The sequence below is a fragment of the Anabrus simplex genome, chromosome 6, assembly GCF_040414725.1.
Source record: "Anabrus simplex isolate iqAnaSimp1 chromosome 6, ASM4041472v1, whole genome shotgun sequence".
Taxonomy (NCBI): domain Eukaryota; kingdom Metazoa; phylum Arthropoda; class Insecta; order Orthoptera; family Tettigoniidae; genus Anabrus; species Anabrus simplex.
The window spans coordinates 4,586,637-4,614,256 of NC_090270.1; the positions used below are offsets into that span (position 1 = coordinate 4,586,637).

Below are 27,620 nucleotides of genomic sequence, written 5' to 3' on the forward strand. Positions count from 1 at the left end.
GGATCCTTGCCATTTTAAACCAATATCTACGAAAAAACAAGATGGCACAAAAGTTAGACCGACCTAACCTCTTTCTTTTACAACAGAAAAATAAATTAAGGTACATACATTCAACCAAACTAACATCAAAATGCGATTACAGACTAAATTATGATTAGGTTAACACTTACCTAAAGTTTACAGGTGATTACGGCTGTCTTCCCAGGCCTATAATATGTGATCAAAAATAAACACTTCTTGGCGCCTTTTTGAACCACAGAATTTCTCGCTCCAGAGAATGTACATCGTACATTTATATAAGTTCCTTGCTATCGTAAAAGAAATTTACGTATATAACGAGAATTTCGAGCATCTTACAATTCTCGGGAACTACTGCCTCGGTGAATACATTCGAAAAATGTACCAAGTTGACACAGTGGCACAAAGTATACCTTGAAAGCACAAAGTATCCCCAGTTGACGGTAGTACAGGTTTAATTTATGCACTCGCTATTTCATTCGTTATTTATATACACAGTGACTGATAAGCAATTCAGTTGTTATGCTAAACTGGTTTTCTCTTTCGAGAGGTGATATAATTTTTAAGAACATGCGCTACGTATAATACTGTATTTACCGTAAGCAACCGTCTAACAGCCTATAACCTCAATATTTGTGGTTTCGTACTCTAATGGTAGGGTTTTATCGTGTTTAATTAAGGGGTGGATAGTATTTTGTCTGAAAAGTCATCATGATCGTCATCTTCGTCATAAAACGCGCCTTAAGTTAACGTGTTAAAAGAAATTTCTCGCGGTTTTAACTGTATGTTCAAACCAGGCTCGATGCAGAAAATACTATGTCATATGTTTAAAAGGTAAATACACTTCCTTTTATATTCTGTAAATTACTTGCCATGGAAGTTACAGTTATAAATTATAATATATATTTTTTAAATCTGCAGAAACCATGACGAATGCCATGGGCCCTTCATACCATTCACCGTGTTAGAACCTATACGGAGAATGAGTTTTACTCTACAGAAACCCAAAATTGAAGATATTAATGTCCCAGATGTACAACATACTGACAAGTTGTTTTCTTCAGACCTAGAGACGTTCTTATGGTTGCACAATATAGCACCTGGATTTCCAGTTGGAGGAAATAAGGTATGTTTATGAGTCGCTGAATGATTGTGTAGGAGTTGATGTCAAGGAGTGAAACGATTATGCAGAATGTTAAACTCTCCTTCATTTTTTTATTTGGTTAGTTTTACTAGCTGGTTGGCAAACACCCAACCCAACAAGACTGCCAACGTAGGTGTGGCCAGTGACAAGGCTATTAGTCTGGACAGGTTAGACCATTGGGTAGTGACAAGACCATTGATATGGCAGCTCACATGCTTCGCCGCTACAGTGGAGATTTTTCTAATTCATCAAGTATTTTCGGAAACATGAGTAAAAGGGCTCAAAATAAAAAAGAAGCCTCTAGCAACCTTGTGACAGGATTGGCTAGTGACAAGAACATACGTTATCTCATTCTATGTTCAGCAGTGGACAAAACTTCACTTAATGACCATTGACTTAGGGCCTACCTACTGTGGCAGCGGATACAATGTGCTCGTTGTTAGTAGAAATCCTACTTGTTGCAAACCTACTATTGTACTGCCAGAATTAGAAGAACAAGTAGAACATATATCATTTGTGGGGGAAAGGTACCTCCTAAAAAGTGTACCATTCTTGGCCGAGCGCTTGAGCTTGCAGGTGCATTTCTGGCTCACAAAAATTAATTTACTTCTCCACACTTTAACTTCCAGGATCTTTGCTACAAACTCCATGACAATTCAATCGTACTGAGTGAGTTGGAAATGTGGTTAGGTGTGCGCAGCTGTGAGCTTGCATCTGAGAGACAGTGGGTTCGAACCCCACTGTCGGCAGCCCTGAAGGTGGTTTTCTGTGGTTTCCCATTTTCACACCAGCAAAGGCTGTGCCTTAATGAAGGCCAAGCTTCCTTCTTGCTCCCAGTTCTTTCCTATACCATTGTCGCCATGTGACCTATCTCTGTTGGTGCGACGTAAAGCAGTTTGTACCAATTAAATTTTTGTTTTTTTTGCTATTTGTTTTACATCGCACCAACACAGATAGGTCTTTTGGCGATGATGGAATAGGAAAGGCCTAGGAAGTGGAAGGAAGCGGCCGTGGCCTTAATTAAGGTACAGCTCCGGCATTTGCCTGGTGTGAAAATGGGAAACCACGGAAAACCATCTTCAGTGGGGCTCGAACCCTCTATCTCCCGATTACTGGATACTGGCTGCACTTAAGCGACTGCAGCTATCGAGCTCGGTAAATATCATTTAATTAACCGGTGACTAAGTTTAAAAAAAAAAGCAGATTCCACTCGTCATGTAATCTGTATTAACGTCGCAGACTCTGCAGTTTCATCCAGCACATGCCAGGACTTGTCACTTTCAAACTTAGCTGTTTTATTGCTTCCATTAAATGTTTCAGCTGTGGACCACACATAATGCAAGCTTTATCGGAGACAATAGCAAACTGTACTCCAGCACGGAAAATGGTCTCAGTTAACAGATCGACACAGTCTCTGTTTTAATTTTTCTAAATAATTAAGAATATTTTAGGGACAGGTTGGTGGGTGCCTGGCAAGCAAAGGGAAAGGATCCCTCCCCTCTGCTTCGTAACGTATCATTTCACAAAATTTTTGCATGATTTTCTCCTTTATAAATAAGTGGACCCGCCAGTAAAGTGCTACCGATAAGGCTAATAGTGTTGGTTGGAATTTTCTTGAGAGGCTAAGCAATAACTTTTTTTCTATACTCGAAGGAGAAAGCAGGAAATCGTGATTCCTTGAAAGAGGGAGTTTCAGAAGGGGGGATAATGAAAACAATTCCTACTTGTTGCTAAATGCCAGAGTTAGAAGAGGAGGATTTGAACCAAGAAACGTGAATGGGAATAGCCTGAATTAAAAAGGGGTTGGACACTTTGCCTAGTCCCTCTTTTAGTTCCTACTGCTAATATCTGGCAAACACAGAACTGCTCGTATAGTGCAGTTGAGACCTACTCCATCCATCATTGATCATCGTCATTACCAGCCAATTCAGTCATTAAATGACGTGGCCTCTCAAAATCTGTGAGAGATAAGTATGTAATAGTTCTTTCAGGGGTGCAAATAGGACAGTATTGAGTGGCCCACCAAAAAAATCTACAGGTCCATTTTTCTTACCTGATGCTTATAGCGAGGCCAGCATGATTTCGTGAAAAACAGGTTTTGAAGGGTTACATTTTTTTCAAGCTAATCAAATTTCTCAAACCAATTTATTTGCTTCTGTTTAGGCCTAAAATTTTTGTCGCCCTTTGTTAGACATATCAGTGTTACTGGTGGAGAAATTTCGACTGGAGTCACCTGTATGCTTGACAATTTTTGTTCTCGGTTTATAAGAAACACTAGCACGAGGAACGTTATATTTGATGCACTATTTCAGTCAGCATTTTCCATTTCGTTGGTAATCTTGAGCCTTTTTCCAACAAAGGAAAAAGCAAACTTTTTATAGATAATTTCATAAACAAAACTCTCAATTGACAGATGGCAGATGGTATGTTGCCTGTTCACTTGCTCCAGCATGTGTTCACTGGGCAGGAAAAATGATGTAATGTATCTGGTTGCACATGCGCCAGGAAATTCAGTTAACATGCAGAATTAGAACTAAGTAATAGACACCGCAAAATAATACAAAGTTTTAAAAATTTGTCATATTCATTGTATATTTGAATACATATTTGTTACATCATACGAGTGAAAGAGTCACTCATATTCATTGTAGATGTACATTTTTTGATGATTTTCTTTTAAAATTTGTCGTACACATTACTGGAATTGTAGAATTCTGTGGAAATAATTTAGATGCCCGGAGCATGTGGGTATCGGCATATTTTCACCCCGGGTTCTTTCCAGGCAGGAAGGTCTTGGGCAATTCTCTGTTAATAAACTGCAGTAGTTCTCCGTAAGTCCTTGACCCATTGGTCAGATGTTCTTCCTCTTGGCCTCTGATATTCTCTAGGGCTTTATTCAAGAACAAGTTTTATCCATTGACAGTCCTTTCTGTGAGCCACATGTACAGCCTACTGCCATTTCACTATTGCCATTCTTTGAGTTATGTAAGTAACCTTAATAATAATAACAATAACCTCCGCTATGAAACATGTGGCCTTGCCATGTGGGCTTGTGCGTCCCAGTGAAACAGATACCCAAGCTGCAGGTGCAACCATATGGGATGGCTATCTGTTGAGAGACCAGACTAACGAATGATTCATTGAAAGGGGGATAGCAGCCTTTTGGAAGTTGCAAGGGCGGCAGTCTAGATGATTGTTTGATATGGCCTTATAATAATACAGTACTCAACATGGCTTAGCTGTGTTGATAATGCTACACGCCTGAAAGCAACGGGAAACTACAGCCATAACCAACTCACGAAGACATGCAGCTCTCTCTGATGACGGTTTCCTCCTGGGTAAAATAATCCAGAGGTAAAATAGCCCCCGATTCGGATCTCCAAGTGGGGACTACACGAGAGGGGGCAATCATCAGGAAGACGGATACTGACATTCTGAGAGTTGGAGCGTGGAATGTTAGAAGTTTGAATCGTTGTGGTAGGTTAGAGAATCTGAAAAGGGAGATGGATAGACTAAAGTTAGATGTAGTTGGTATAAGTAAAATAAGTTGGCAGGATGAGCAGGCTTTTTGTTCAGGTAATTACAGAATTGTCAACACAAAATCCAACAGGAGAAATGCAAGAGTTGGTTTAATAATGAATAAGAAACTAGGACAGTAGGTAAGCTACTACAACCAGCGTAGTGAAAGGATATACCGAGCTCGATAGCTGCGGTCGCTTAAGTGCAGCCAGTATCCAGTCATCATCATTGTCGTCATTTCCCATTTTCAGCTGACACCGGGTGGGAGCAAATACTATTCCTCTCCATTTTGTTCTGTCGTTCCACAGTCCTTCCGACACAATGTTCCAATGTTGATTCCCATAGGGAACCTAAAATATTTGTCCTGAATGAGTAAATTTATAATACCAATATAATGGTCCGTTATTGGACATTATAAATTTTCCAGCTAACTCATTCTTGGTTGCCTGCGTTTCGCCCTCGTGTGCTAAGTTAGGCTCGTCAGTTGGGACTTAGCACACCACCCAAGATGCAAGGCTACTGCATACCGTGGAGGCGTCTCGAGAAGTTTTCATTGTCCGTCGGGCGGGGCGGGCCCCCTAGATCGTTACACGATCTCTCGGGCCGAGAGAAGTGAAAAGATCTGAGAGGTGTGAGAAATGAAGAAGGTGGGTAATGCGAATTGTTAGGAGGTGGAGAAGTGATGAGGATCTCTTAGTGGAGGAGATGTTAGGAATTAGCTTGGCTGGGGAGATGAAAGAAAGTGAGGATTTATACAGGAGTACAGAGATGGAAGTTTCGAGAGGGGATAAGGTGGTGTAGTGTAGAAGCTATGCGGGAAAGGACAGTCGTTAGTTGTCGTAGATGGTCTAGTATAGGTGGGGGGAATGTGCTATGAACAAAGGGGGTAAGTTGACGGACGTGTTGTGTATGGTGAAAAGGAGGATGATCGAGCTGGGTGTGACTACGAGATGTGGAGTGAGGATTTCGAGCGTGGGGAAGGGAACGAGAAGGTTCAACAGTATGGCAACGGCCGTAGAGATTGACACCATGGGAGACGAGGTGGTCAACTGCTGGTGAGCTGGAGACGGAGTAGATAGGTGGGGCCGTTTGTGTTAAAGATGTGAAATGCCCTCCAGATGGGTATGCCTTGAACACGAAGTTGATGGTGAACTTCCGCTGGCGAGATGAGGGGGTTGACGCCGCGAACGACGCAACTGAACAGCGCGGGTGGAGTAGATGTCGATGGCATTGATTGGTTGGAGGCTGCTGCAGGTGAGGTAGAAGATGGTGGTAACACTGTTGATGGCAGTAACGGAGGTTGACGGGTTGTTGCTGGTGACACTGTGGATGGCGGCAACGAAGGTTGACTGGCTGCTGCTGGTGCGGCTGAAGATGGAGTTGGCGTAGACAGTTGGTAAATGTGATGGGGGTTGGGGAGGAAGGTTGACATAACAAGCGATGGATGGGACGATGTAGTAGTGGTGAGGGAATGGGAAGAGTAGGTGTGATAACAGAAGGCTATGGTGGTGGTGATTGTGGTTGTAGGCATGGTCTTAAGGTATTAGGGAGGCAAATGTCCAACGAGGAGTCGGCCTATATGGGGCGACGATCTCTCTTCATTCTTGGCTACGACACTCCACAGCAGCTCCAAATACTTTTGCTTGGACGGGTGGCCCTCATCTCTATCTAGCTATCTAGCCGACGTAATAAAGCATAACGGCCTGACACCAAGTCGGTAGTCAGCCTCCCCTACAAACATGCATACCTGCCTAATCCCCGATGTGGATCTGGAGCTCTCTGAAGACGACATTTTCATCGACCTCCGCACATCCGGCGTCCCAGTTGACAAACATCTACAGACTGGAGGATGGCGCAACTTCCACACCATCATCGCAGATTCTAGTATATCTAGGCAACGATGATGATCTGCGACGACTACAAGCCTCTGTAGCGACTATTAACCATAGAATCTATGCAGTGGTGCCCACTCCTTCGTATATCCTAGCCCAGCTATCCGCAAACCCCTCTATTGTTCCCTTCGCCAACGTATGTCAACCCCGGACATCACACCAGCAATCATCGCCTTCCTTCTCTACAACTACAACCACCACGACCACCACAACGTCCGCCTACACCCCCTCCCCACTTCCAGTTACTACTGTCACCCTTCGCCCGTAATGTCATCTTCCCTCCCAATTTCCTCGACTCCTGCACCCCAGCAACTCCCTACCACCTCAGTGCCTGCAACTTCGACCGCCACCGCTCCACCACTACCACCTACACAGGACAACATCACAGCCGCCGCCACGTCATCTTCGCCCCAGCAAACACCACCAGCCTTCTACACCATGTCAAGTTGTGTTCTCCGTGGGATAGCACCAGACATCTCTGAACGGGACATCATACAGGAACTACAAGCAGAAGGCGTTCCAGCTTGACGCGCATTCCGGATTCACAACGTTAACGGCCCCACATATATGGTGCGACTCCATCTTCCCACTCCAGATGACGTCCACAACCTCATTAGCACCGGTGCCCGAATCCCAGGACATCGATACCGAGTGGAGCCTTCTTGCTCCCTACCCTCAACAGTTCGCCAACCCCGCAACAACGCACATCGTCGCCCCCGGCCTGGCTCTCCTCCTGTTCCACCCCCTCAACCCCTTGGTCCACCCCCTCCCCAATCTAGTCACTTCCTCCTACCCCTACCAACATTAGATATAATCTGCCTTCTTACCACAACTCTTAATAACATCCCTGCTACTCTCCACCTGCTCTTTATACATCTTCCCCCTGGCGTTCTCTTCTAAACTTCTCCCATCGCATACACACATCTCCTGTCATTTCCCACTTCGTCTACCCACCTTCCTTCTCCATCGCATCTCCTCGACCCGCTCGCATCTCTTGGCCAGAGAAAGGGTGTAACCCTTTAAGTGGCCCGCCCCACCCCTTCATGGTGGGGAATGAAAACTTAAAAAAAAAAAAAAAGCCTCCACGGTATGCACTAGCCTTGCGTCTTGGGTGGTGTGCTAAGTCCCAACTGACGAGCCTAACTTAGCACACGAAGGCGAAACGCAGCCAACCAAGAATGAGTTAGCTGGAAAATTTATAATGTCCAATAACGGACCATTATATTGGTATTATAAATTTACTCATTCAGGACAAATATTTTAAGTTCCCTATGGGAATCAACATCTACATCATTTGATGGGCAGGCAGGCATCTATTTTTGGAAATGAGACATAGCTCTCATAGTGCATTGGCACTGCTGGTGGCTTCAAATAGCCTATGCAGTGGCCTCGACGGTATGCGCTAGCCTTGCGTTTTGGTAGGTGTGCTAAGTCCCAACTGATGAGCCTAACTTAGCACACGAGGGCGAAACGCAGGCAACCAAGAATGAGTTAGCTGGAAAATTTATAATGTCCAATAACGGACCATTATATTGGTATTACAATGTTCCAATCCGTGTTTCGTTTTCTAATGCTACTCTTCACTAAGTCCATCCACCGCATTCTTGGTCTATCTCGTCTTCTTTTCCCTGTCATCCGTCTTTCCAGTGCTCGTCTTGGTAGTCTTACTTCATTCATCCGTTTGACGTGTCCAAACCATTTCAATCTGTTTTTCTCCGTTTTGTCCTTTAATTTCTGTACTCTCAGTTCTTTCCGTATATCTTCGTTTCTTACTCTGTCTCTCCTCGTTTTCTGTACCATACTTCTCAGGAATTTCATTTCAGCTGCTTGTACTCTGTTCTCATCCCTCTGAGTCATTGTCCAAGTTTCTGCTGCATATGTCATTATAGGAACATAATAAGCTTTATGCATAAATTCTTTAGCCTTCATTGGTATATCCTTGTTCCATACTAGTCTTCTCACCTGTTGATAGAAAGCACTCCCCAGTTGTATTCTTCTGTTAATTTCCAAATCTATTCTTCCATCTTCACACAGTACACTTCCCAAGCATTTGAAGTGTTTTACTTATTTCTTATCTCCCACTTTGATAATTCTTTTTCCTTCTTTCTCGCCTCTTCATCACCACTGTTTTACTCTTGTCCACATTTATCTTCATTCCCCATTTTTCAATATTTTTATTTATTGCATCTAACTGTTCTTGACCCTCCACTTCATCCTCAGCCCAAATCACCACATCATCTGCAAACTACATCACCTTCATCTTCTTCCTACTGTAATATTTCTTTGCTGCCTTCATGATGTTATCTATCACCATTAAGAACAGTAAGGGTGACAACACACTTCCTTGTTTTAGCACATTCTCAATTCTAAACCATTCTGATGCCCCGACTATAGTCTTCACACTACTGTAGCAATCTTTGTACATTGCATTTATCATGTTTCTCTACCGGGCGAGTTGGCTGTGCGGTTAAGGTCGCGCAGCTGTGAGCTTGCATCCGAGAGATAGTGGGTGTGATCCCCACTGTTGGCAGCCCTGAAGATGGTTTTCTATGGTTTCCCATTTTCACACCAGGAATATGCTGGGGCTGTACCTTAATTAAGGCCACGGCTGCTTCATTCCCACTCCTAGGCCTTTCCTGTCCCATCGTCGCCATAAGACCTATCTGTGTCGGTGCGACGTAAAGCACATAGCAAAAAAAAAAAATAAAAATTTAAAATCATGTTTCTCAATTCCTTGTCAATCCCTCTGTTTATTAGGCATTCCCAAACTTTTGTTCTAGGGATGCTATCATAAGCCTTCTTCAAATTGAATATCGTCGCCATAAGACCTAGGCCTATTTGTGTCGGTGCGATGTAAAGCAACTTGTAAAGAAATAAGTTGTCAAGATAGACACCAAAACAATAGAAGATTGATTTAATACAATATGTAAAAGGTGACGAGAATCTAATATAGCGATGGGAGAGTGGAATGCAGTGGTAGGCCAAGGAAGAGAATGTAATATAATAGGATAATTCGGATTGGGACAAAGGAATGAAAGAGGAAGTCAACTGGTTGAATTCTGCGCCGATCATCATTTAGTCCTTAGGAATACAGTAGAACCTTGATAATTCAAAATCTATTAATTCTAATTCACGCCTGTTTCGAAGAAGCTCTCGTTCCTGGAAACACGAGGTATGGTTTTGCATGTTATTTAAATTGTTTAATTTGAAATACGGATATTTCGTAATTCAAAGAACAATGTCGGCCCCATTACCGAAATTCAGACTTTTAATCCAGAACTGCGCGTACATTTTAAAAAGTAGTAGTTCACAGAGTAATTTAAATTCAAAATTTCTCCGCGTCATGAAAGAACGCGTCTTCCGGAATGCACAGGGGTAGCTTTCCGCACTTTCACTCTCCGGTGTGTACAGTGTGCTTCTTATTTGCTAAGTTCGAGTGAAATCATAATTCTTTTGTATACAGCGTGTTGGTAATGCCTCCAAAACAAAGGTACATGATCTTAGCTGAAAAGCTGGGTCATTTCAACCAATTTAGCGGTTGTCGTGAAACTCAAGGATAAACTCCTGCGTAAGAAAAAGAATTATTACATTTGAATGAAGATAAAAACTGAAATAAACATAGAAACAGGGCTTGCCCTATGATCGGGTTTCCCACGAGAGGACCCAAGGAGGAACACGTCCGCTCACTAAGATGGTCAGATGATTGAAGACACAGATCCTACCTCGTCCCCACAGAAAGAGCAGGCTAAGATCGATAAACAGGAAATGGTGCAACTACCAAAGGGAACCAATCAGAAAACAGAAGTCACCTTTGACTTTCACATTCACCAATTACATTAACACATTTTCTCCAATCAAAAGTCTCTTCATTCTTGCTGACACAGTGATAAACAATGTTCAAGAAAAGTCTTCGTTTCCGCAACAGGAAACGCGCTTCCAGAACTGTCATAAGTTATGATTTTCATTTCCGTGTTGACGTATAATTTATATAATAGGAATTAATTGAGGTATGTTCCACCATTGAACACAATATCTACATAACATTTAACAAAAATATTAAAATTCACAGATAAATGATAATTTTTATACAACCCATAAATAAAAGAGTTTTTAAAACAGAATTTAAAATGATCTAGATAGATCCAGGTTTACAAGATCGAAACAATTCTTCCACGTCCAACGATCCAAACAAAACAAAATCTTATACAACAAAACATAATTTTTAAAAACAATAAATTAAGAAATTTCACTCCACTCCCACTGCTGAGTTTGTACTGCCACAGTAATCTTATCACACTAGGAAGCCATTTCATCGCTCCCTTCCCACTGTACTTCACCATTTCAGGTTTAATTTCATCTACTCCTGCTGCTTTATGACAGTGGAGTTTATTTATCATGCTTTCCACTTCTTCAGACGTAATTGTACCAACATCATTGTCCTCCTCCTCATGACCTGTGTTCTTTGCAACATCATCCTGAAGATTTCCTTTTACGTTGAGATTATTTTCAAAATATTCCTTCCACATATCCATTGTTTTTCTGTGATCTATTAAGAGTTCACATGATTAGCCCAAAATGCTCTTCATTTCCTTTTTCCCCTCTCTTTCTAAGATTCTTTATTACTGTCCAGAAAGGTTTACCTGCTGTTTGACCTAGCCTTTCCAAGTTGTTACAGAAATCTTCCCACGACTTCTTGGATTCAACAACTATTTGTTTCGCTCTGTTTCTTTTGTCTTCATGTACAATTTCCAGTCTGCATCAGTTCTTGTTTGGAGCCATTTCTGATAAGCCTTCTTTTTAACGTTTACAAGCTGCTCTCAACATCATTCCACCAAGACGTTCGCTTTTCCCCCTGTTTATACACACAGTTGTTCCTAGGCGTTCCGTTGGTGTTTCTACAACAGCATCCCTGTACACCACCCATTCTATTTCTATATCCTGAACCTGCTCACTGTCTATTGTTCGGAACTTTTCACTAATCATACCCACTTCTGTCTAATTTCCTTGTCCTGGAGGTTTTCTACCCTTATTCATCTGCAGACAGATTTAATTTCTTCAGTTCGATTTCCAACCCTCACATTGAAATTGCCCATTAGGACTATCCTACCCTTGCTGTTTACCCTGACTCATTCTTCATAAAACTTGTCAACTTGTCAACGTTTTGAGTGTTTCACTTTCTCTAACATACTCGGCTGGTGAGTACTGTGCTCCTGTGTGGGGAAAACAGCATACTTTTGAGCAAGATTGACATGCAGCTCAATGAAACCATGAGAGTTGTTACTGGTACAGTGAGGTCCACTCCTACTCAGTGGCTGCCTCTTTTAGCAAACATTGCTCCTCCAGATCTGAGGAGAAAAGCAGCAAAAGTACAGTTGCTCAAGAAGACCTTAGCACACAGGAACTCACTCTTGTTCAACGCCTTACGAGATCCACCTCTGATGAGGTTAAAATCCCAGAATCCACTCTGGACTGATCTACATTCCCATGAAAAATTCAGTGTGACAGCAGAAAGGAGACAGCGATGGAAACAATGTCCACCCACCAATGCCTTTCTGATTAAAGACCCAATGAAGAAACTGCCAGGTTTCGATCTTCCTCGACGTGAGTGGTCAAAATTCAACCGTTTCAGAACAGGCCACGGCAGGTGCCGATATATGATGAAAAAGTGGGGATATTGTGAAAGTGCTGTGTGTGAGTGTGTTGCTGAGAAGCAGACATTGTTTCATGTTGTTGAGAACTGTCCACTGTCAGCATTTAAGAATGGTTTACGGGCTCTGCATGAATTGACACCAAGTACAGTGGACTGGTTGTCGAAGCTGGACATTCTAGTTTAATTATTTTTCTATTTTAACTTATATGTTCATTGTATATTTTTGCACATTATGCTTGTAAATGCATACAATACTACTACTACTACTACTACTTACACAAAGTAGTCCTAAGTGAGGATCTCTCCTCTAACGGGTTAGGAATCACCGGTAGATTGGACAGTCCTAGCCGCCTGAGCACAAGAATATGTCCGAGATGCCTACTCCCATTCCATAGAGACTGGTATCCGGATTCTCAGTTCCACTATGTTCATTAATATTGTTATTTGACCAGGAGAGAAATATGTCTGGTCGCTTGTTCGCTGTTGCTTGCTTAACACCACTCAGGGTTCACATGTTGGGTACTTCAAGGTTAAACCAATGGTCATGAGCGGCAAAGGATCAACAGGATGTGATCGGGCCATTGTAACCATGCACATTTCCACAACAACTGGAAAAGAATTTCCATACCTAAGTGCGATTGTGAGCTTCTGAGCAGACCATCCAGCATATCACCGAGTGTCCAAAAAGAAAGTACAGTGGCGACATCAGTGATTTTCTTGTGGATTTCCAGAGACAGTTACATATATAACCTGGACGTGAAGATAGAGTTCGCTTCCAAAAGCATGTACATATGTATTGTATCTATAAGTAAATCAGGACCCCTTACTAGGCCACTCAGCTGTTGCCCATGGTTCACGAACTAGGACGTGACTACAGTAATTCACACCTTAAAAAACAAGTTTTACCAAAACAGGAAAATTATATTCCCCATTTTATTATGGATCTCTGTAGGGGTAAAATGGAAGAGAGTTAGAATATGCTGAACCCAAACTTGAATTGTTGAGATTGATATTGCATTTATATCTCATTCTGTGCCAGTCAAGGATTGAATAAGAAAGGTGGTAGTCATTGTTGAAAATTTGCTATTTGCTTTACGTTGCACCGACACAAATAGGTCTTATGACGACGATGGGATAGGAAAGGCCTAGGAATGGGAAGGATGCGGCTATGGCCTTAATTAAGGTACAGCCCCAGTATTTGCCTGATGTGAAAATGGGAAACCATGGAAAACTATCTTCAGGGCTGGTGACAGTGGGATTCAAACCCACTATCTCCCGGATGCAGGCTCACAGCTGGGCGCCCCTAACTGCACGGCCAACTCGCCCGGTTTGTTGTATTACCAGCGTAATCATTTATACCCTCTCCATAAATATTTTTTGGACTAACTGCATGGTTGTGGAAATTCGTGTTCTTAAAGTGGTCCGCCGCTTTGTTATTCATTAAGTAATTATTGGTCAAGGATACCCTTGTTTTAAAAACTTATAAACTGGAAACTTCTCCGCCTGGAAAGGTTATTATGATGCCCTTCTGTTGTGTAAGTCCAGACAGTGCCTTTACTGTATTCTCCTGCATTCTAGTGGCGTAGGCATGAACTACCTCACCTCTCGCTCATTCTTCCTCTGTGCGCGTGTGCGCACGTTATCATGGTAGCCGTGGACTGATGGATTTTGGGTAATCGCCATTACTGTTCTGTAAGTGAAACGACATGGTTGTGTGGCGTGCATCTCTCCCTAGCGAGATGAATTGTGTAATCATGATGGATCCAGGCTGAAGTTACTTTGGTAGGGCTTAAGCCCTAGTGAACCTCAAAGGTTTTCTTTAATTTTTATCTTCCTTGCCTGGAAATTGTAGTGCATTCTAACGATTTCCTCTACTATATGTAAGTAAGAAACGATGATGGAGCAACCTCTCAACTACAGCAGCATGAGTGTTTTTCCAACTCATCTTTTACCGATTTTATGTGGCGAACTGAAAATTCCAAAAATGTGAAGTGTATGCCAGGACACGATGTAGTTTTGCGTCGTCTAAAACATACGTTTTTGCCTTGTGGTATTTGAACATTTTTCGGGTTATTAAAAGGAAATTACTGTATATGTAAATAACCTTTGTTAACTAGGAACTTCCGTGTACTGTAAAGTAACCTTTATTAAAAATTCTTCGAGATTGTAAATTTAAAACTTAATGTTTGATTATGGCTTTCTAGGCCTAATATGTAGGTGGTAAACGTAATGTTTTACCTAGGTTACCTACCAAGGGAGTTGCTGCAAGGGTGTGGGGTTTACGTGTGTATTCTGTTTCCGTTCTAACTTCTTTTCGGTCTTCCTTATTTAATGTTATTACCTATTAACTTGGTATTTGGGTACCGGGCGAGTTGGCCGTGCGCGTAGAGGCGCGCGGCTGTGAGCTTGCATCCGGGAGATAGTAGGTTCGAATCCCACTATCGTCAGCCCTGAAAATGGTTTTCCGTGGTTTCCCATTTTCACACCAGGCAAATACTGGGGCTGTACCTTAATTAAGGCCACGGCCGCTTCCTTCCAACTCCTAAGCCTTTCCTATCCCATCGTCGCCATAAGACCTATCTGTGTCGGTGCGACGTAAAGCCCCCTAGCAAAAAAAAAAAGGTATTTGGGTGGCATTTCAGCGTCCCGTTTTTCTCTTGTCTCTTATGATATTTTCGTCCATTGTTGATTTGCGGCCTGTGATTGGCCCTTTTCTTTGACTGATCTATTGTTTTGTTACTATGGAAATGTAAATGATGTTATTGTTGATGAATGTTGATGAATATGATTTGATGTCCCTGTTACGAATTTAGCATTGTGGGCGGTTTAACCTGTTTCCTTTTAGTTGATTTTGGCATTTTTCTCTCCCTTCCTGCATATTTTTCTACCCGGTGTCGCGGATCTTATTATTATTATTATTATTATTACTATTATTTTTGGGATTACTTTCTTGGAAACTTGTTCGTAATTTCCCACCCATCCTTGTAGGAGCTCCTTGGGAAATACCCTAAAGAAAGTTTCAGTATCAACAAAATAACTGTTTAAGTCAAATTGTTTTCTAGGTTGTATAAGATGTGTGATAGAACTAAGTACTTGTCAAGGTAATTTATTGGTATTTAAAAGATACCTTCGAGTTGAAGAGGCGTTTCAGAATTGTACATAGTCTTCTTAATTTTCTTATTCCTCAATTAATTAGTAAATTAATTTTTTTCTTTTATGAGCGGTCGACCGTAGTTTTGTTTTTGGGCAGTAAGTTTTTAAAATTTAATTTTCCAGCGAGGATATACCTTTTTAATTTGTAAGTTAGTTAAAGTTTGTGATTTAATCTCTCTTTGTTTCCAAGTAAGATTTGTTTGTTTTTACATGGAGGTAATTTTGGGATGACCAGGTCTACATTTTATCCACCCCTCTGGTGTCACTGGTTTAACTAATGTGAGTGTCTGTTTTCTTTTTCTTTCATAAGTGTTGGTCTTGCATGTTTCCATGGCTCTGATCTGTGACTTGTCAGAGCTTTTGTGCTGTCACTTGGGGTGATTGTGGCTTTAATTGCTCTAAGTGCTACAGTTGAAAAGTAGAAATACGTGGCCACTGCAGTACCTGGATCTTGCTGTCTCCATTGACACCCGTCATTAGAAAGGCCTTAAATATTTACCCACCTTCTTTCCCTTATTACAGACTTTGAAGCCCAGGCAAATGCTGGGGCTGTACCTTAATTAAGGCCACGGCCGCTTCCTTCCAACTCCTAGGCCTTTCCTATCCTATCGTCGCCATAAGACCTATCTGTGTCGGTGCGACGTAAAACCCCTAGCAAAAAAAAAAAAGACTTTGAAGCAATTGGTGCTGAGGTCTAGTAAAGCTCCTGTTTTCTCTTCCCTCCCTTTAGCTCAGCATTCTGTGATCATTGAAGGCAGTCAGACAAGAACACTAACTCGTGTCATACCTGAGTCGTAGGTCAGTAAACACTGCTTCACCTGAGAATTGGATCTCCTATTGCACTTGTGATTTAAGAATAACTTTTATCAAAGAATCACCATTAGACATCGGTGGATACTTAGATATTTACTCCTTGGTGCCTCAACCTTCAAGGGGGTTTGGTTTCCCGTGCTTTAGTTTGCCATCTTCTGCCTCCTATGGTCTTCTTCTCGTCACTTGGGTCAATAGACCATCTATGATACATGTGGTAAATAACAACTACATTGTACTAGTCAGTGTCTTGGAGACGTGATGAGCCCACAGTTCTTTTTTTAAGTTGGAGAAACTTGAACACGATTGCTTTTCTTTAATGGATTTATGTGGTTTTAATTACAATTTCGATAACTTATTGAGGTCTGACCTTGAAAGTAAATTATTTGCCGTTAGATTTACAACAGCTGAATATTTGGATCTTCACAATTGATCTGTTCATTTTGTGACTCTTTTTTGTAATTATTTTGATTCATAACTCCAGTATGCAGAATAATTGGGGATTGGCATGATCCAAATATGCAGAAATATGTATAATTTGGTCAGATCTGAAAAATCAGTCGAGCAGCACGCTCTTGTATTGTGAAGGTAACTGAAAAGCTTTTCAGTCTGTCGAAGTCAATATAAATATTATATTAAAACATAACTGTAAGAAAAGACAAACATGATATTAAACAAGGAATAAAAATACAAACTACTACAAATATCTGAAAACAAAATTCAATGAACCTTTCGTCTAAAACAACATTTTTATTTAAACATGGACTCATAGGCATTTGATAGCCCAGAATGGCATGTAGTAGTTCTCAGTCCTGTTCACTTCCTGATATTTGTGCACAACACTTTTTACAATTTTTATCACCACATAGAAGCAGAAATCTACGCAATTCAATCTTGTGGATATTTGATGCTGTTCTCCTGAACAGTACTAGAAAAAAATTGCAGAAATTATTGTTAATGAAGCTGGGAGAAACTGATGGCAGAGTGTGATATGAGTAGAAGCAGCCAAGGGGCTTGGAGATTGCTGCGGTGCCTAAATAATGACCGTTCTCAAACAAGTACACATGTCATTGTCAAAGCTGATGAAATTGCACACCAGCTCATTGAAAATGGAAAAATTACTACAACCATCAAGACTAGTACGAAGATATTTGAGAGAAAACCTGATCAAGAAACCAGCATTCTAGGTCAACCTTTTACTCAGGCTGAGCTATTTTATGCACTGAGCAAAACCAAGAATGGTAAAGCTGCTGGCCTTGAGTTGAGCAAATTAAGAACTTCGGTCCAGCCACAAAGCACTGGCTAATAGGGCTACATCTTGAAATTATGGAGGAAAGCCAGAGTTATAGCTGTTCGCAAGCCAGGTAATGATCCAAATGATCCAAAGAGTTATCGGCCTATCTCGCTCCTTTGTCATCTGTACAAGATCCTTGAAAGACTCATACTCCATAGGCTAATGGAGAAGTTAGAGAGGCAATCTTCATACCACAGCAAGCTGGATTCAGAACTCAAGTGTTGAAGCTAACGCAGCATATCGAAGATGGCTTTGAAAGGAAACAGATCACTGGAGCCTGTATTTGTCGACCTTACAGCTGCATATGATACCGTCAACCATTGGCGACTCCTTATGAAACTACACAATGCTACTAATGACTACCAGCTTAACTGCTTCATAAGGAATCTCCTTGAAAATAGAAGATTTTTTGTTGAATTTCAGGGGAAAAGAAGCAGGTGGAGATCACAGAGGAAGTATGCTCTCTCCGTCATTGTTCAACATCTACACCAATGACCAGCCGCTACCCGAAGGAACACAGATCTATGCAGGTGATTGTGCCATTACCACTCAAGACACCTGCTTTGACGGTATTGAGCAGAAATTATCTAATGCACTTTCAGTGCTGTCTGCTTGAGAATCAGCTGAGACCGAACCCCAGTAAAACTCAGACTTGTGCCTTCCACCTCAAAAATAAAATGGCAAACAGAACTCTCAAAATCACTTGGGAAGGTACCACACTACAACATTGCATCACACCAAAATATCTTGGAGTCACCCTTGATCGTGCTCTCACTTACCAGAAACACTGCTCGAACACCAAGCAAAAAGTGGCAGCCAGAAATAATATTATAAGGAAGATAATGGGTACTACCTGGGGGGCACATCCCAGTACGGTGAGAACCTCTTCCATTGTTCTATGTTACTCTGCAGCGGAATATGCATCCCCAGTATGGTACAAGTCAAGTCACACCAGGAAGGTAGATGTTGCTCTAAACGATATCTGTCGCATCATTACCGGCTGTCTAAAACGTACTCTGTTGGACAAATTGTACAGTCTAGCTGGTATTGTCCCTCCTGATATCTGTCGAGAGGTTGCAGCAAAAAACGAGAGGAAGAAGGCGGAAACATCTGAAGAACATCTGCATGGATACAGGCCAGTTACTCCAAGACTCAAATCAAGGAAAAGCTTCCTCAGAGCAACGGAGGCTCTTAACGGGACACCTCAGCAATCCCGAATTGATATGTGGCTCGCAAGCTGTACTCGCTCCGAAGAATGGCTGACACCAAGTGAAGAAATATCACCTGGTCACGTGGAGAAATGGAGTACTTGGAGATCACTGAACAGATTACGGGCAGGCATGACAAGATGTAAAAGCAACCTGCGGAAGTGGGGTTTCAACATCGAGTCATTGTGTGAGTGTGGTGCAATCCAGACGACGTCTCATTTGTTGCAGTGTAGTAGGTGTCCTAAAACATGCACAGTACAAGATCTACTTCAGGCAACAGAAAATGCACTGGATGTCGCCAATTTCTGGGCAAAAGTAGTATAGACCTTTTTTTGATAAGTGTGACTTTGTCTTTATGTATATAATTCAGTAAGAGTATATATGTATTTATAGTATTAATGCTTCTGATACAAATAAATAAATAAATAAGTGTTTTTGTTTGGTTTGTTGCAGGTGTCGGTGATTGATGTACCAAGTCACTTTTATGAAACTCTTCTTACAAAATGTCAGAGTGCCAAGAAAAGAATTACTTTGGCATCCTTGTACCTAGGAACTGGAAGACTGGAGGAAAAGCTGGTTAGTAGGATTGGATCTCATTGCTAAGTGGAGCATTCTGAAATACATACACAAGTCTTTGTTATACTGCTCATGGTTATGCTTGTCATTGTCCAGTCTGCTAATGTCTGTATCCATCACGACTGAGTCCAGCGACTCGCTTCGCTTGATGTCAGACCACTAAACATCCCCCATTTCAGCCAGCCCCTTCTGGCTACCACCTGATGTATGCTATCCTGACATATTTTCATGATTTGCATAGTGGTGATTGTTTTAAATTGAAACTAATCAGAGGAAAAGTGGAAGATGAAATAGTTCCTAAGCCTTGCTAATCCAACACTATTTGGACTGGAGGAGAAAAAGGGTCGGCCAAGGGAGGTCGGATAGAAATGATGAAACAAGTAGAAATAATGCCAGACTCCGCTGGGTTCCCTTTCAGTTGCTTCTTATGACAGGTCACGTTACTGCACCCACCCCCTTTCTGTAGTGTGTTGTCCCACTTGTCCTGCAGCACTTAGCACAAGTATCATTCCTTCAGACATAACAGATTATTACAAATTGGATGTTCTGAAAAAATTTAAATGCAGCTTTTACCTAGGACTTGTATTTCCAGAGATAAATGCGATAATCATGGGAAAATATATTGTACATCATCTACATGAATTCCTTCCAGCGAGCCGGGTAAGAACGATGTGCCTCCATTTATTACGGTCCTGCTATGCTTCTTTTCTCTTTAGGGCACCTCTTATCTGATCTAACCACCTTTTTCTAGGGCATCCAGTTTGTCTTCTCTCCGAACGATCTCTTCAAGATACTTTGTCAGTGCATCCAATTCATGTGACCTAGCCACTTCAGCCTTTCTTCCATGGTCAGGTCTCTTCCTATCTGATCATTCCTAATTCGGTCCTTCCTTGTTTTTTGTACAGCTGATGTAAGGAACTTCCTTTCACAAGCTTGCAGTTGACTTCTCTTTTATGTATGATGCAACTCTCCAGACTATATGTCAATGATGGGCAGGAGATAAGTCTTCAAATCAAATCAAAATCTCTTTATTTGCAAATGAGGTGTCTACCTCGGTGGCAAATGGTACACTAAAATACATTATTGTCAAGCACTAAATTTTAAATTAACAAGAGAAGAATTTTTTTTTTTCTAGAATACAATAATATACAATTTAGGCTATGCTAACAATTTTTTTCTATTAAACAAGCAGATCATCCTTAATAAATTTATATTGTTTACAAAATTTTACTTATAATATCTCTTATACTTACAAACATAGTCAACTCATATACAGTATGTGGAATTACTTCAAATAATACTATGCAACTGGTATAAGATTAAAATTTACATGACAATTATTTACTTTTTTTTTTTTTACCCATTTTGGAACCTAAGTAGCATAATGACCTGCTGCGTCTTAACCAGAGCCTCCTTTTGCCGCCACTTTTCAGAGTTCCTGAAGGGCCTTCACAGCTACCGTAGCGGTCCCAGGGCCCTCGAAGTCCCCACTGTACTTCACCCCTACAGGCAGTCCCCTACTTTGGCTGTCCAAACTCCATGGACCAGGGGATGGAATTAATTTTTTTTAACACACATTTTTTAGTTACAATAGCCTGCATTGGTCGAATGCCCTCTAACATTTCATTTATTTTCCCTGTTGCTGTTTATTCTCTTCTTGAATACCTGTACAGATTTTGGAAAAGGATCAAACACTACCCCTGGTAAATTGTTCCACTCCTTCACGCCCTTCCCAATGAATGAAAATTAACCCCAGTCGCTTCTGCTAAAATTCCTTCTAATTTTATACTTGTGGTCAGTTCTGCCAATATAATTATTTTCAGACTGAAGCCTCTCACGGATTTCTCCCCATGCTTTTTCTCCTGTATAGGCTCTATATAATCCTATAAGTCTAGTTTTCTCCCTTCTCTTGCTTAAAGTTTCCCGTTTCCCACCCACTACTGTTTCTCCTGAAATCCCCTGTTACAAATCTTGTTGCTTTCCTCTGCACACTATCTATTTCTTTTATTAGGTATTCTTGTTGAGGATCCCAAACACTGCATATTCCAATAATGGACGAACCATACTTAAGTAACTTTTTCTTTTAATTCTTTGTTGCATCCTTTAAGTAGCCTGAATATGACATGTAACGATCTGTATGCTTTCCCAACAATGTCATCAACACGACCCTTCCAGTGCAAATTACTTTCAAATCTCACACCTAAGTATTTGCACTTGCCATCTTTTGGGATAACTACCTCATCCAAAGTATATTCATATTCAGTTTTAAAGCTCCTGTTTGTAAATGTTGTAACAGTTGATTTGCCTCCATTAACCTTCATATTATTTTCTTCAACCAACTGTTGGATACTTTCAAGGTCCCTTTGTAATTCTGAACAATCCTCAATGTTATTTATTTCCCTATAAACAATTATATCATCTGCATACAATCTTATTTTTGATGTTATATTGTTCCCTAAATCATTTGTGTATATTAAGAAAAGTAACGGACCGATTATACTACCCTGTGCGATTCCCTTCCCAAACTTTCTCTTCCTGTGATATATTATTTCCTACTTTGACTTTCTGAACCCTTGAATTTAGAAATGTTCTTATCCAACGTATAACCCTTATGTCCAATCCTATTCCCTCCAATTTCTTTAATAATATTCCATGTTCCACTCTATCAAAGGCTTTGGAAAGATCTATGGCTATGCAATCTAACTGGCCTCCTGAATCCAACTGATCTGATATGTCCTGCTGAAATCCCACCAGTTGTGCCTCACAAGAAAATTTCTTTCTAAATCCATACTGGCTCCTCATGAACCAATTTTTATCATCACATATTCCTCTGATGTACTTTGCTATTAAACTCTCCAGTATTTTACAAACTATACTGGTCAGGCTGATTAGTCTGTAGTTCTCTGGTTTCCTTTTATCACCCTTTCCTTTATAAATTGGTATTATTATAGATTCCTTCCATTCTTTTGGTATTACACTATTATTTATGACATAGTCAAAGAGAAATTTTAAATAAGGCACTATGTACCACCCCATTGTCTTTAATACCTCCCCAGTAATTTGATCACTTCCTGCTGCTTTTCCTTGCTGAAGCAGTTGGATTTCTCTGAAAATATCTTAATTTTTGAATGAGAAGCTTCTTGTTTCCCTATGTGTCTCTCCCTCTCTATCTTCTGTTACTGTTTCCAACTCCTGACAATCTTCTACTGAATCTCTGAATTCCCTACTAAATAGATTTGCTTTCTCAATATCTATTGAATAGTGTTCACCCCCTTCTCCCACCATTGTAGGAATTTGGATTCCTTTTCCTTTTTGATTCCTAATATATGAATACATCTTTTTCCATTTCTCTTTGTGGTCATTACCCTCTTGAAGTATGCCATTCATATATTTCTCTTTTGCTTCCTTTTTCACTCTATTCAGTTCCTCATTGATTTTCCTGTTTACTATTCTACATTTTCTTTTTAATTTCCTTATTTCCCTTGTATAATAAACAGGGTCTGAGGTCATTTTACCCTTCTTAACAGGTACAAATCTCTTCTCTCCTTCCCAAATGATTCCTTTAAATTTAGCCCAAAGTGTATCCACATTACTCCCTTCACTTATCCAACAACTGAATTGTGATAAGTCCCAAATTCATCAACTTTAGTTTTTCTGTATAATTTCTTGTCCTGTGTGACGCTCTTATTAAGCATTTTTGGTACAAGTCTTACATCCATTATTACAGCCCTATGGCAAGGCCGCACTAGATAGACAGGCCACAAGGCTCGGACCGTGACGTCACGCGAGTGGCTGGCGTTCAGCATGGTAGTATACGGCCCGCTCTCACTGTCTCCATGATATTATTAATTTATTGAACCTTAACGATATAACTGAACACGCCTTCAATTGTGGTTTTATTTAGGCTTGTGCACTACCTGAGTTTTATGCGGGGGAAAACTAGCGGAACAGTTTATGTACATTTGTTCACGTAAAATTAAGCTGACATCTGTCATTTGTAACGGAACACGGTTTCATGCAAAAGATTAAAACCCATAATATGTATAAAATAGTTTTAATGTTACTATGCAAATACATGATAGCAATTCACAACAATAGTCTGGAACCTTTCTTAGAAATTAGGCTTCAACTTAAAACTTATCTAACAATTCTTAAGGTTTCAGTTTATCAATTTTCCTTTTCTTTGCCGATTTATGGCTATCCTTACTTGAGGATTTCTTCTTCTTAGCCACGAGTTTGTCTGCGATAACTTTTCTATAGTTATTCAATAATATATTATAAAAGATGTATATACATTTGTCAACGTAATCTTTAAAACTACTTCTACAATCACTACATGTTTCAAACATGATGTTTTCATTTTCCAGAACTTTGTTGACAAGCAAAATCAGAATGTTTCTTTGAGAATCACCATGTAAAAACCTCAATTCAAATTTATCTCTTATAAGTACACTAAATAATTTAAACTGTGTGATCAAAATGTTAACAATAAAATCTGATGGGTATTTCAAAGCTCCCCTGTCAATTATATTGAAATAATAATTGTCCTCCAGCTTTAATACATCTGACGTTACATTATCATTATTTATATATATATATATATATTCGTTTACGGCCATTAGAGACCACGTTAGATAACAATTACATGTTTCTGGAAGCCTTCCTCACATCCCAGAACTTCAGCATCCTCTCTCTGGCAGCCTCTCTTCTTTCGTCCGTCCAACCATGGTTAAGTTTTGGTTCGTTATGGAATCCCTGAAATCTGTCGATCACTAACCTAAACTTTGTTCGGTTTGAGATGTCTTCCGAATTTAGTCCCACCTGTCTGAGATCCTTTCTCACCTCCCTGAACCATTTGTCCGACACTTGACAATTTATACTTGTACAATTTTTCATAATTATTTTACAAATATATCCGCCAATATAAACTAGACCTAACAAAATGTTTTCAGATACAATAACATCATTTAACTCAACTACCACATTTTCAAGATGTGAAATGTCTGTTGGTTTGAAGCTTTTACAATCTGAGCTCTTGCAATCCACATACAAATAGGGATGGCTGCATGTTTAGCAGAGTATGCATTTATTACCGTCAGGGCTTTCAATTTTCGTTCTGACTCAAGGATTTGCTTCACTGAAATATGGTAGCAGGCATCACTCATTTCCCTGTACTGCCCAAATCTTGCTTCCAATTCGTCAGTTTGAAATTTCCCTAACAATACATACTTGAATCCTAAACTTGTTTTCAAGAAATTTATTAATTCTAAAATAGTTTTTGTAGTGTGAACTAAGGCTGTTTGAGTTTCATTAGTAAGTTTTCCATGACGACTCTCTGTTTTTTGTGTAATCTCCCCTTGAACAGACAGATTATCCCATCTAATTAACCATGTTAAAAACTTGCGCAGAAATAAAACATTGTCTTCATGAATTGAAAATATTGCGTTGCAATGAGGGTCGTTAAATCTGTCGCCTTTGAAAGCATGCTTAACATTAACAATCTTCCACCACTGAAGAATTATTTCTAAGAATACAGCTGTGCTTTTAAAACCACCTCCATTTTTTATTTTATCAAAGTGTTTTAAAGCGGCGACATTTTTCTCATTGATGGTTATGAATTTCATGTTTTTGGTCCGTATTGAACTGAGAATAATATATAAGTAATAATAAAAATAACGTAAACGTTTCCACCTTTTCAATACTACAATATATTCACAAAATTACAAAATTATACGGTACTAGTTTCGACCCATCTAGGGGTCATCATCAGCCGTATTGGAGCAAAGATCATTTGTGGCGAAATCCTAAGACCGTATAATTTTGTAATTTTGTGAATATATTGTAGTATTGAAAAGGTGGAAACGTTTACGTTATTATTATTATTATTACTTATATATTATGACATTTTTCTCATCGAAGAGCTTAGAACAAAGGTTTACATTTTGTCGCTCTAAAGAACACTTTTTGGTTCAGGGCAGGAGCAGGCTTAACTACATCATTCTCTTCTCCTCTGTGGAGCTGTTTAAGGTGACCAACACTAGCAAAACATTTTTTGTCTGACTCAGGGTTGTCAAAGTTAGGAAACACGAAAGTTTGTAAGTTATCGGCTTGATTAAGCCAGTTATTTCTTAAGCTTTTAAATAAATGAACAGTATCGAACATTGCAAAAATCTTTTGTGTTTCGTCAAATGGATTTTGAAAAGTGGTTTGTATATTGCTTTTGCACAGCTTTTCAAACATTTTTCTATTAACACCGTTATTGTCAGAAATTATGCATATTACCTTATAACCTATATCTGTTAATACTTTAAGGACTTGCAAAGTTAGTTCTTCTAAGAAATGTGACGTTAGGTTCTTACATGGAAACAAACCAACAACGTCTTTATTTTTTTTTAAGAATGTATGACAACATAAAGGTTTGTACAGTTGTAGCTAAAGTTGCGTTATTTTCTCCACTTTTACTACTAAAAGCAACTCCCTTTACCTTTCCTCCTTTATAGTTAAGCTCAGGTTTTACATAGACTTCATCCAACAAGTTACAAAATCGTTCATGTTCATTTAACACTTTTACTTTCTTTTTCAAGTAATTCCAATGTGAATCATCTATACCCGAATTTCCCGTGCCCAGGAAACGCGAAAAATATTGAAGCGAACCATGTTATTAGTATACAGGAGTAAGACACTTTCTTTGCGAAGGCTAAATTTAACTGTTCCTTGCAAAATTTATCAGTAATGATTCCGTCATCAACTTCACTTTCAATTTCATCGATTATTTTGTTCACAGTTTCTATTTTGTCGTGGACAGTCACATTTGAGTCACAAGCAAGACTAAACAGGAAGTTACAGATACTTTCCAAATTTGACCATTTTAATATCTTGCCCCCGTTACCTAATGCACGTATATCAGGGTTATCATTCATGAAAATACCATGTTTTATGGCTTTAAAATCAAGAGCCTCATTTAATGTTAAAGAAGTACCAATTTTCGGAATATTTTCCTCAGTCATATACATTTTGAAAATACATAGACTTTGGCTGTCGAAATTGACAAAAACTTTGTCAAAATCTGATTTGCATTTAGTAGTGAAATTACCTTTAACATTATCGAAGTCCTTAATCCTGTCATCTTCTTCCTCAGCTTTCTTTCTTTCTTCTTCCCGTTTTTCAATTTCTTCTTGTCTTTGAATAGGAGTTTTCCTCGGTCTTGGAAGATTTTTAGACAGATAGGCAGGCACATTTTCAAACTTAGTAGGAATAGTGTCGTTTGAGAGTTTTAAATGGTTGCGTTTTACTGTTAAAATAGACCCATCAGGTCTTTTAACAGAATCCTCCCTAATTACGAAACGTTCGTCGAAGTGTTTTATGCACACAACTGAGCTTGCTGAAAGGACAAATTCTGTTCGATGGATGGCTAAGATCCACTTTTGTTTCCGAACCAAGTCAGTAGGAAATTTAAAAATTGAAATATTGGGCTCTTTTGAACTATAGTTGCTTCTACAACCAGGTACACAACACGACATGGGCATAATTCACGATGTTCACACAAGTTTAAGTCATTCAACACCATTGATAGCCTCACTGCTGCAAGGTTCATATCAGCCTACAAGTCACTGGCGAAAAATGAAGCGGATGGCTATTCGTGTGACCTAGCGCCGGAAGTGGAGGGGGAACCTTATGGCCTGTGTATCTAGTTGGCCTTGCCTGTGGTCACCTATTCCTTCAATTACCTCAATTTTATCAACAATTTCTCATGGTTTAACCAAGAATACATCTAGCAAGTTGTTGAGACGAGTCGGTTCTTGTACTACTTGTGTAAATCCTCCCTCCCAAATTAACTTATTTGCCACTTTCTGTTCATGGGCTTCACTTGCAGCTCCATTTCATTCAACTTCAGGCAAGTTTAGATCTCCCCCAATTATTACCATATCATTATTATTCTTTTTATGAGTATAATCTATTATTTTCTCAAATATTTCCATGTCTCTTTCCTCTCTTCCAGGCCTATATGTTCCTCTAATTCCCACCTCCTTCATATTATCACAAATTAATTTTATCCCTAATATTTCATCCCTTTCATCGGTAAACCATTCATGTGAACAATAAGTTTCCTTCACCAGAATAAACACCCCCCCCCACCCTTTTTATCTCCTCGGTCTCTACGATAGACTGTATACCCTTCTGGAAATACTTCTCTATTACCCACCCCTTCTCTCAACCATGATTGTACTCCTATCACCACATCAGTCTCATAAGATTCCATCAATGTACTGAATTTTATTTGTTTATTTACTACACTCTGACAGTTTACCAAGAGCAATCTCACACCCCCTTCCTCCCTAAAACTTGACTGTTGTAA

General features: G+C 39.9%; 1 protein-coding gene across 5 annotated transcripts in view; it reads left to right on the plus strand.

The window, feature by feature from the left end:
* Nucleotides 1-408: 408 nt before the first annotated feature.
* PGS1 (Phosphatidylglycerophosphate synthase 1) overlaps nt 409-27,620 on the plus strand; it is a 158,015-nt gene continuing 130,803 nt past the window's right edge. For 4 of the 5 annotated variants that reach the window (XM_067149665.2, XM_067149666.2, XM_067149667.2 and 1 more), the window contains exons 1-3: nt 409-852; nt 940-1,144; nt 19,142-19,264. In XM_067149665.2, coding sequence (XP_067005766.2) covers nt 803-852; nt 940-1,144; nt 19,142-19,264 — 378 coding nt within the window. In that variant the 5' untranslated portion in view covers nt 409-802. The remainder of the gene's footprint in view (nt 853-939; nt 1,145-19,141; nt 19,265-27,620) is intronic. The other variant, XM_068228193.1, reaches the window with a different exon arrangement.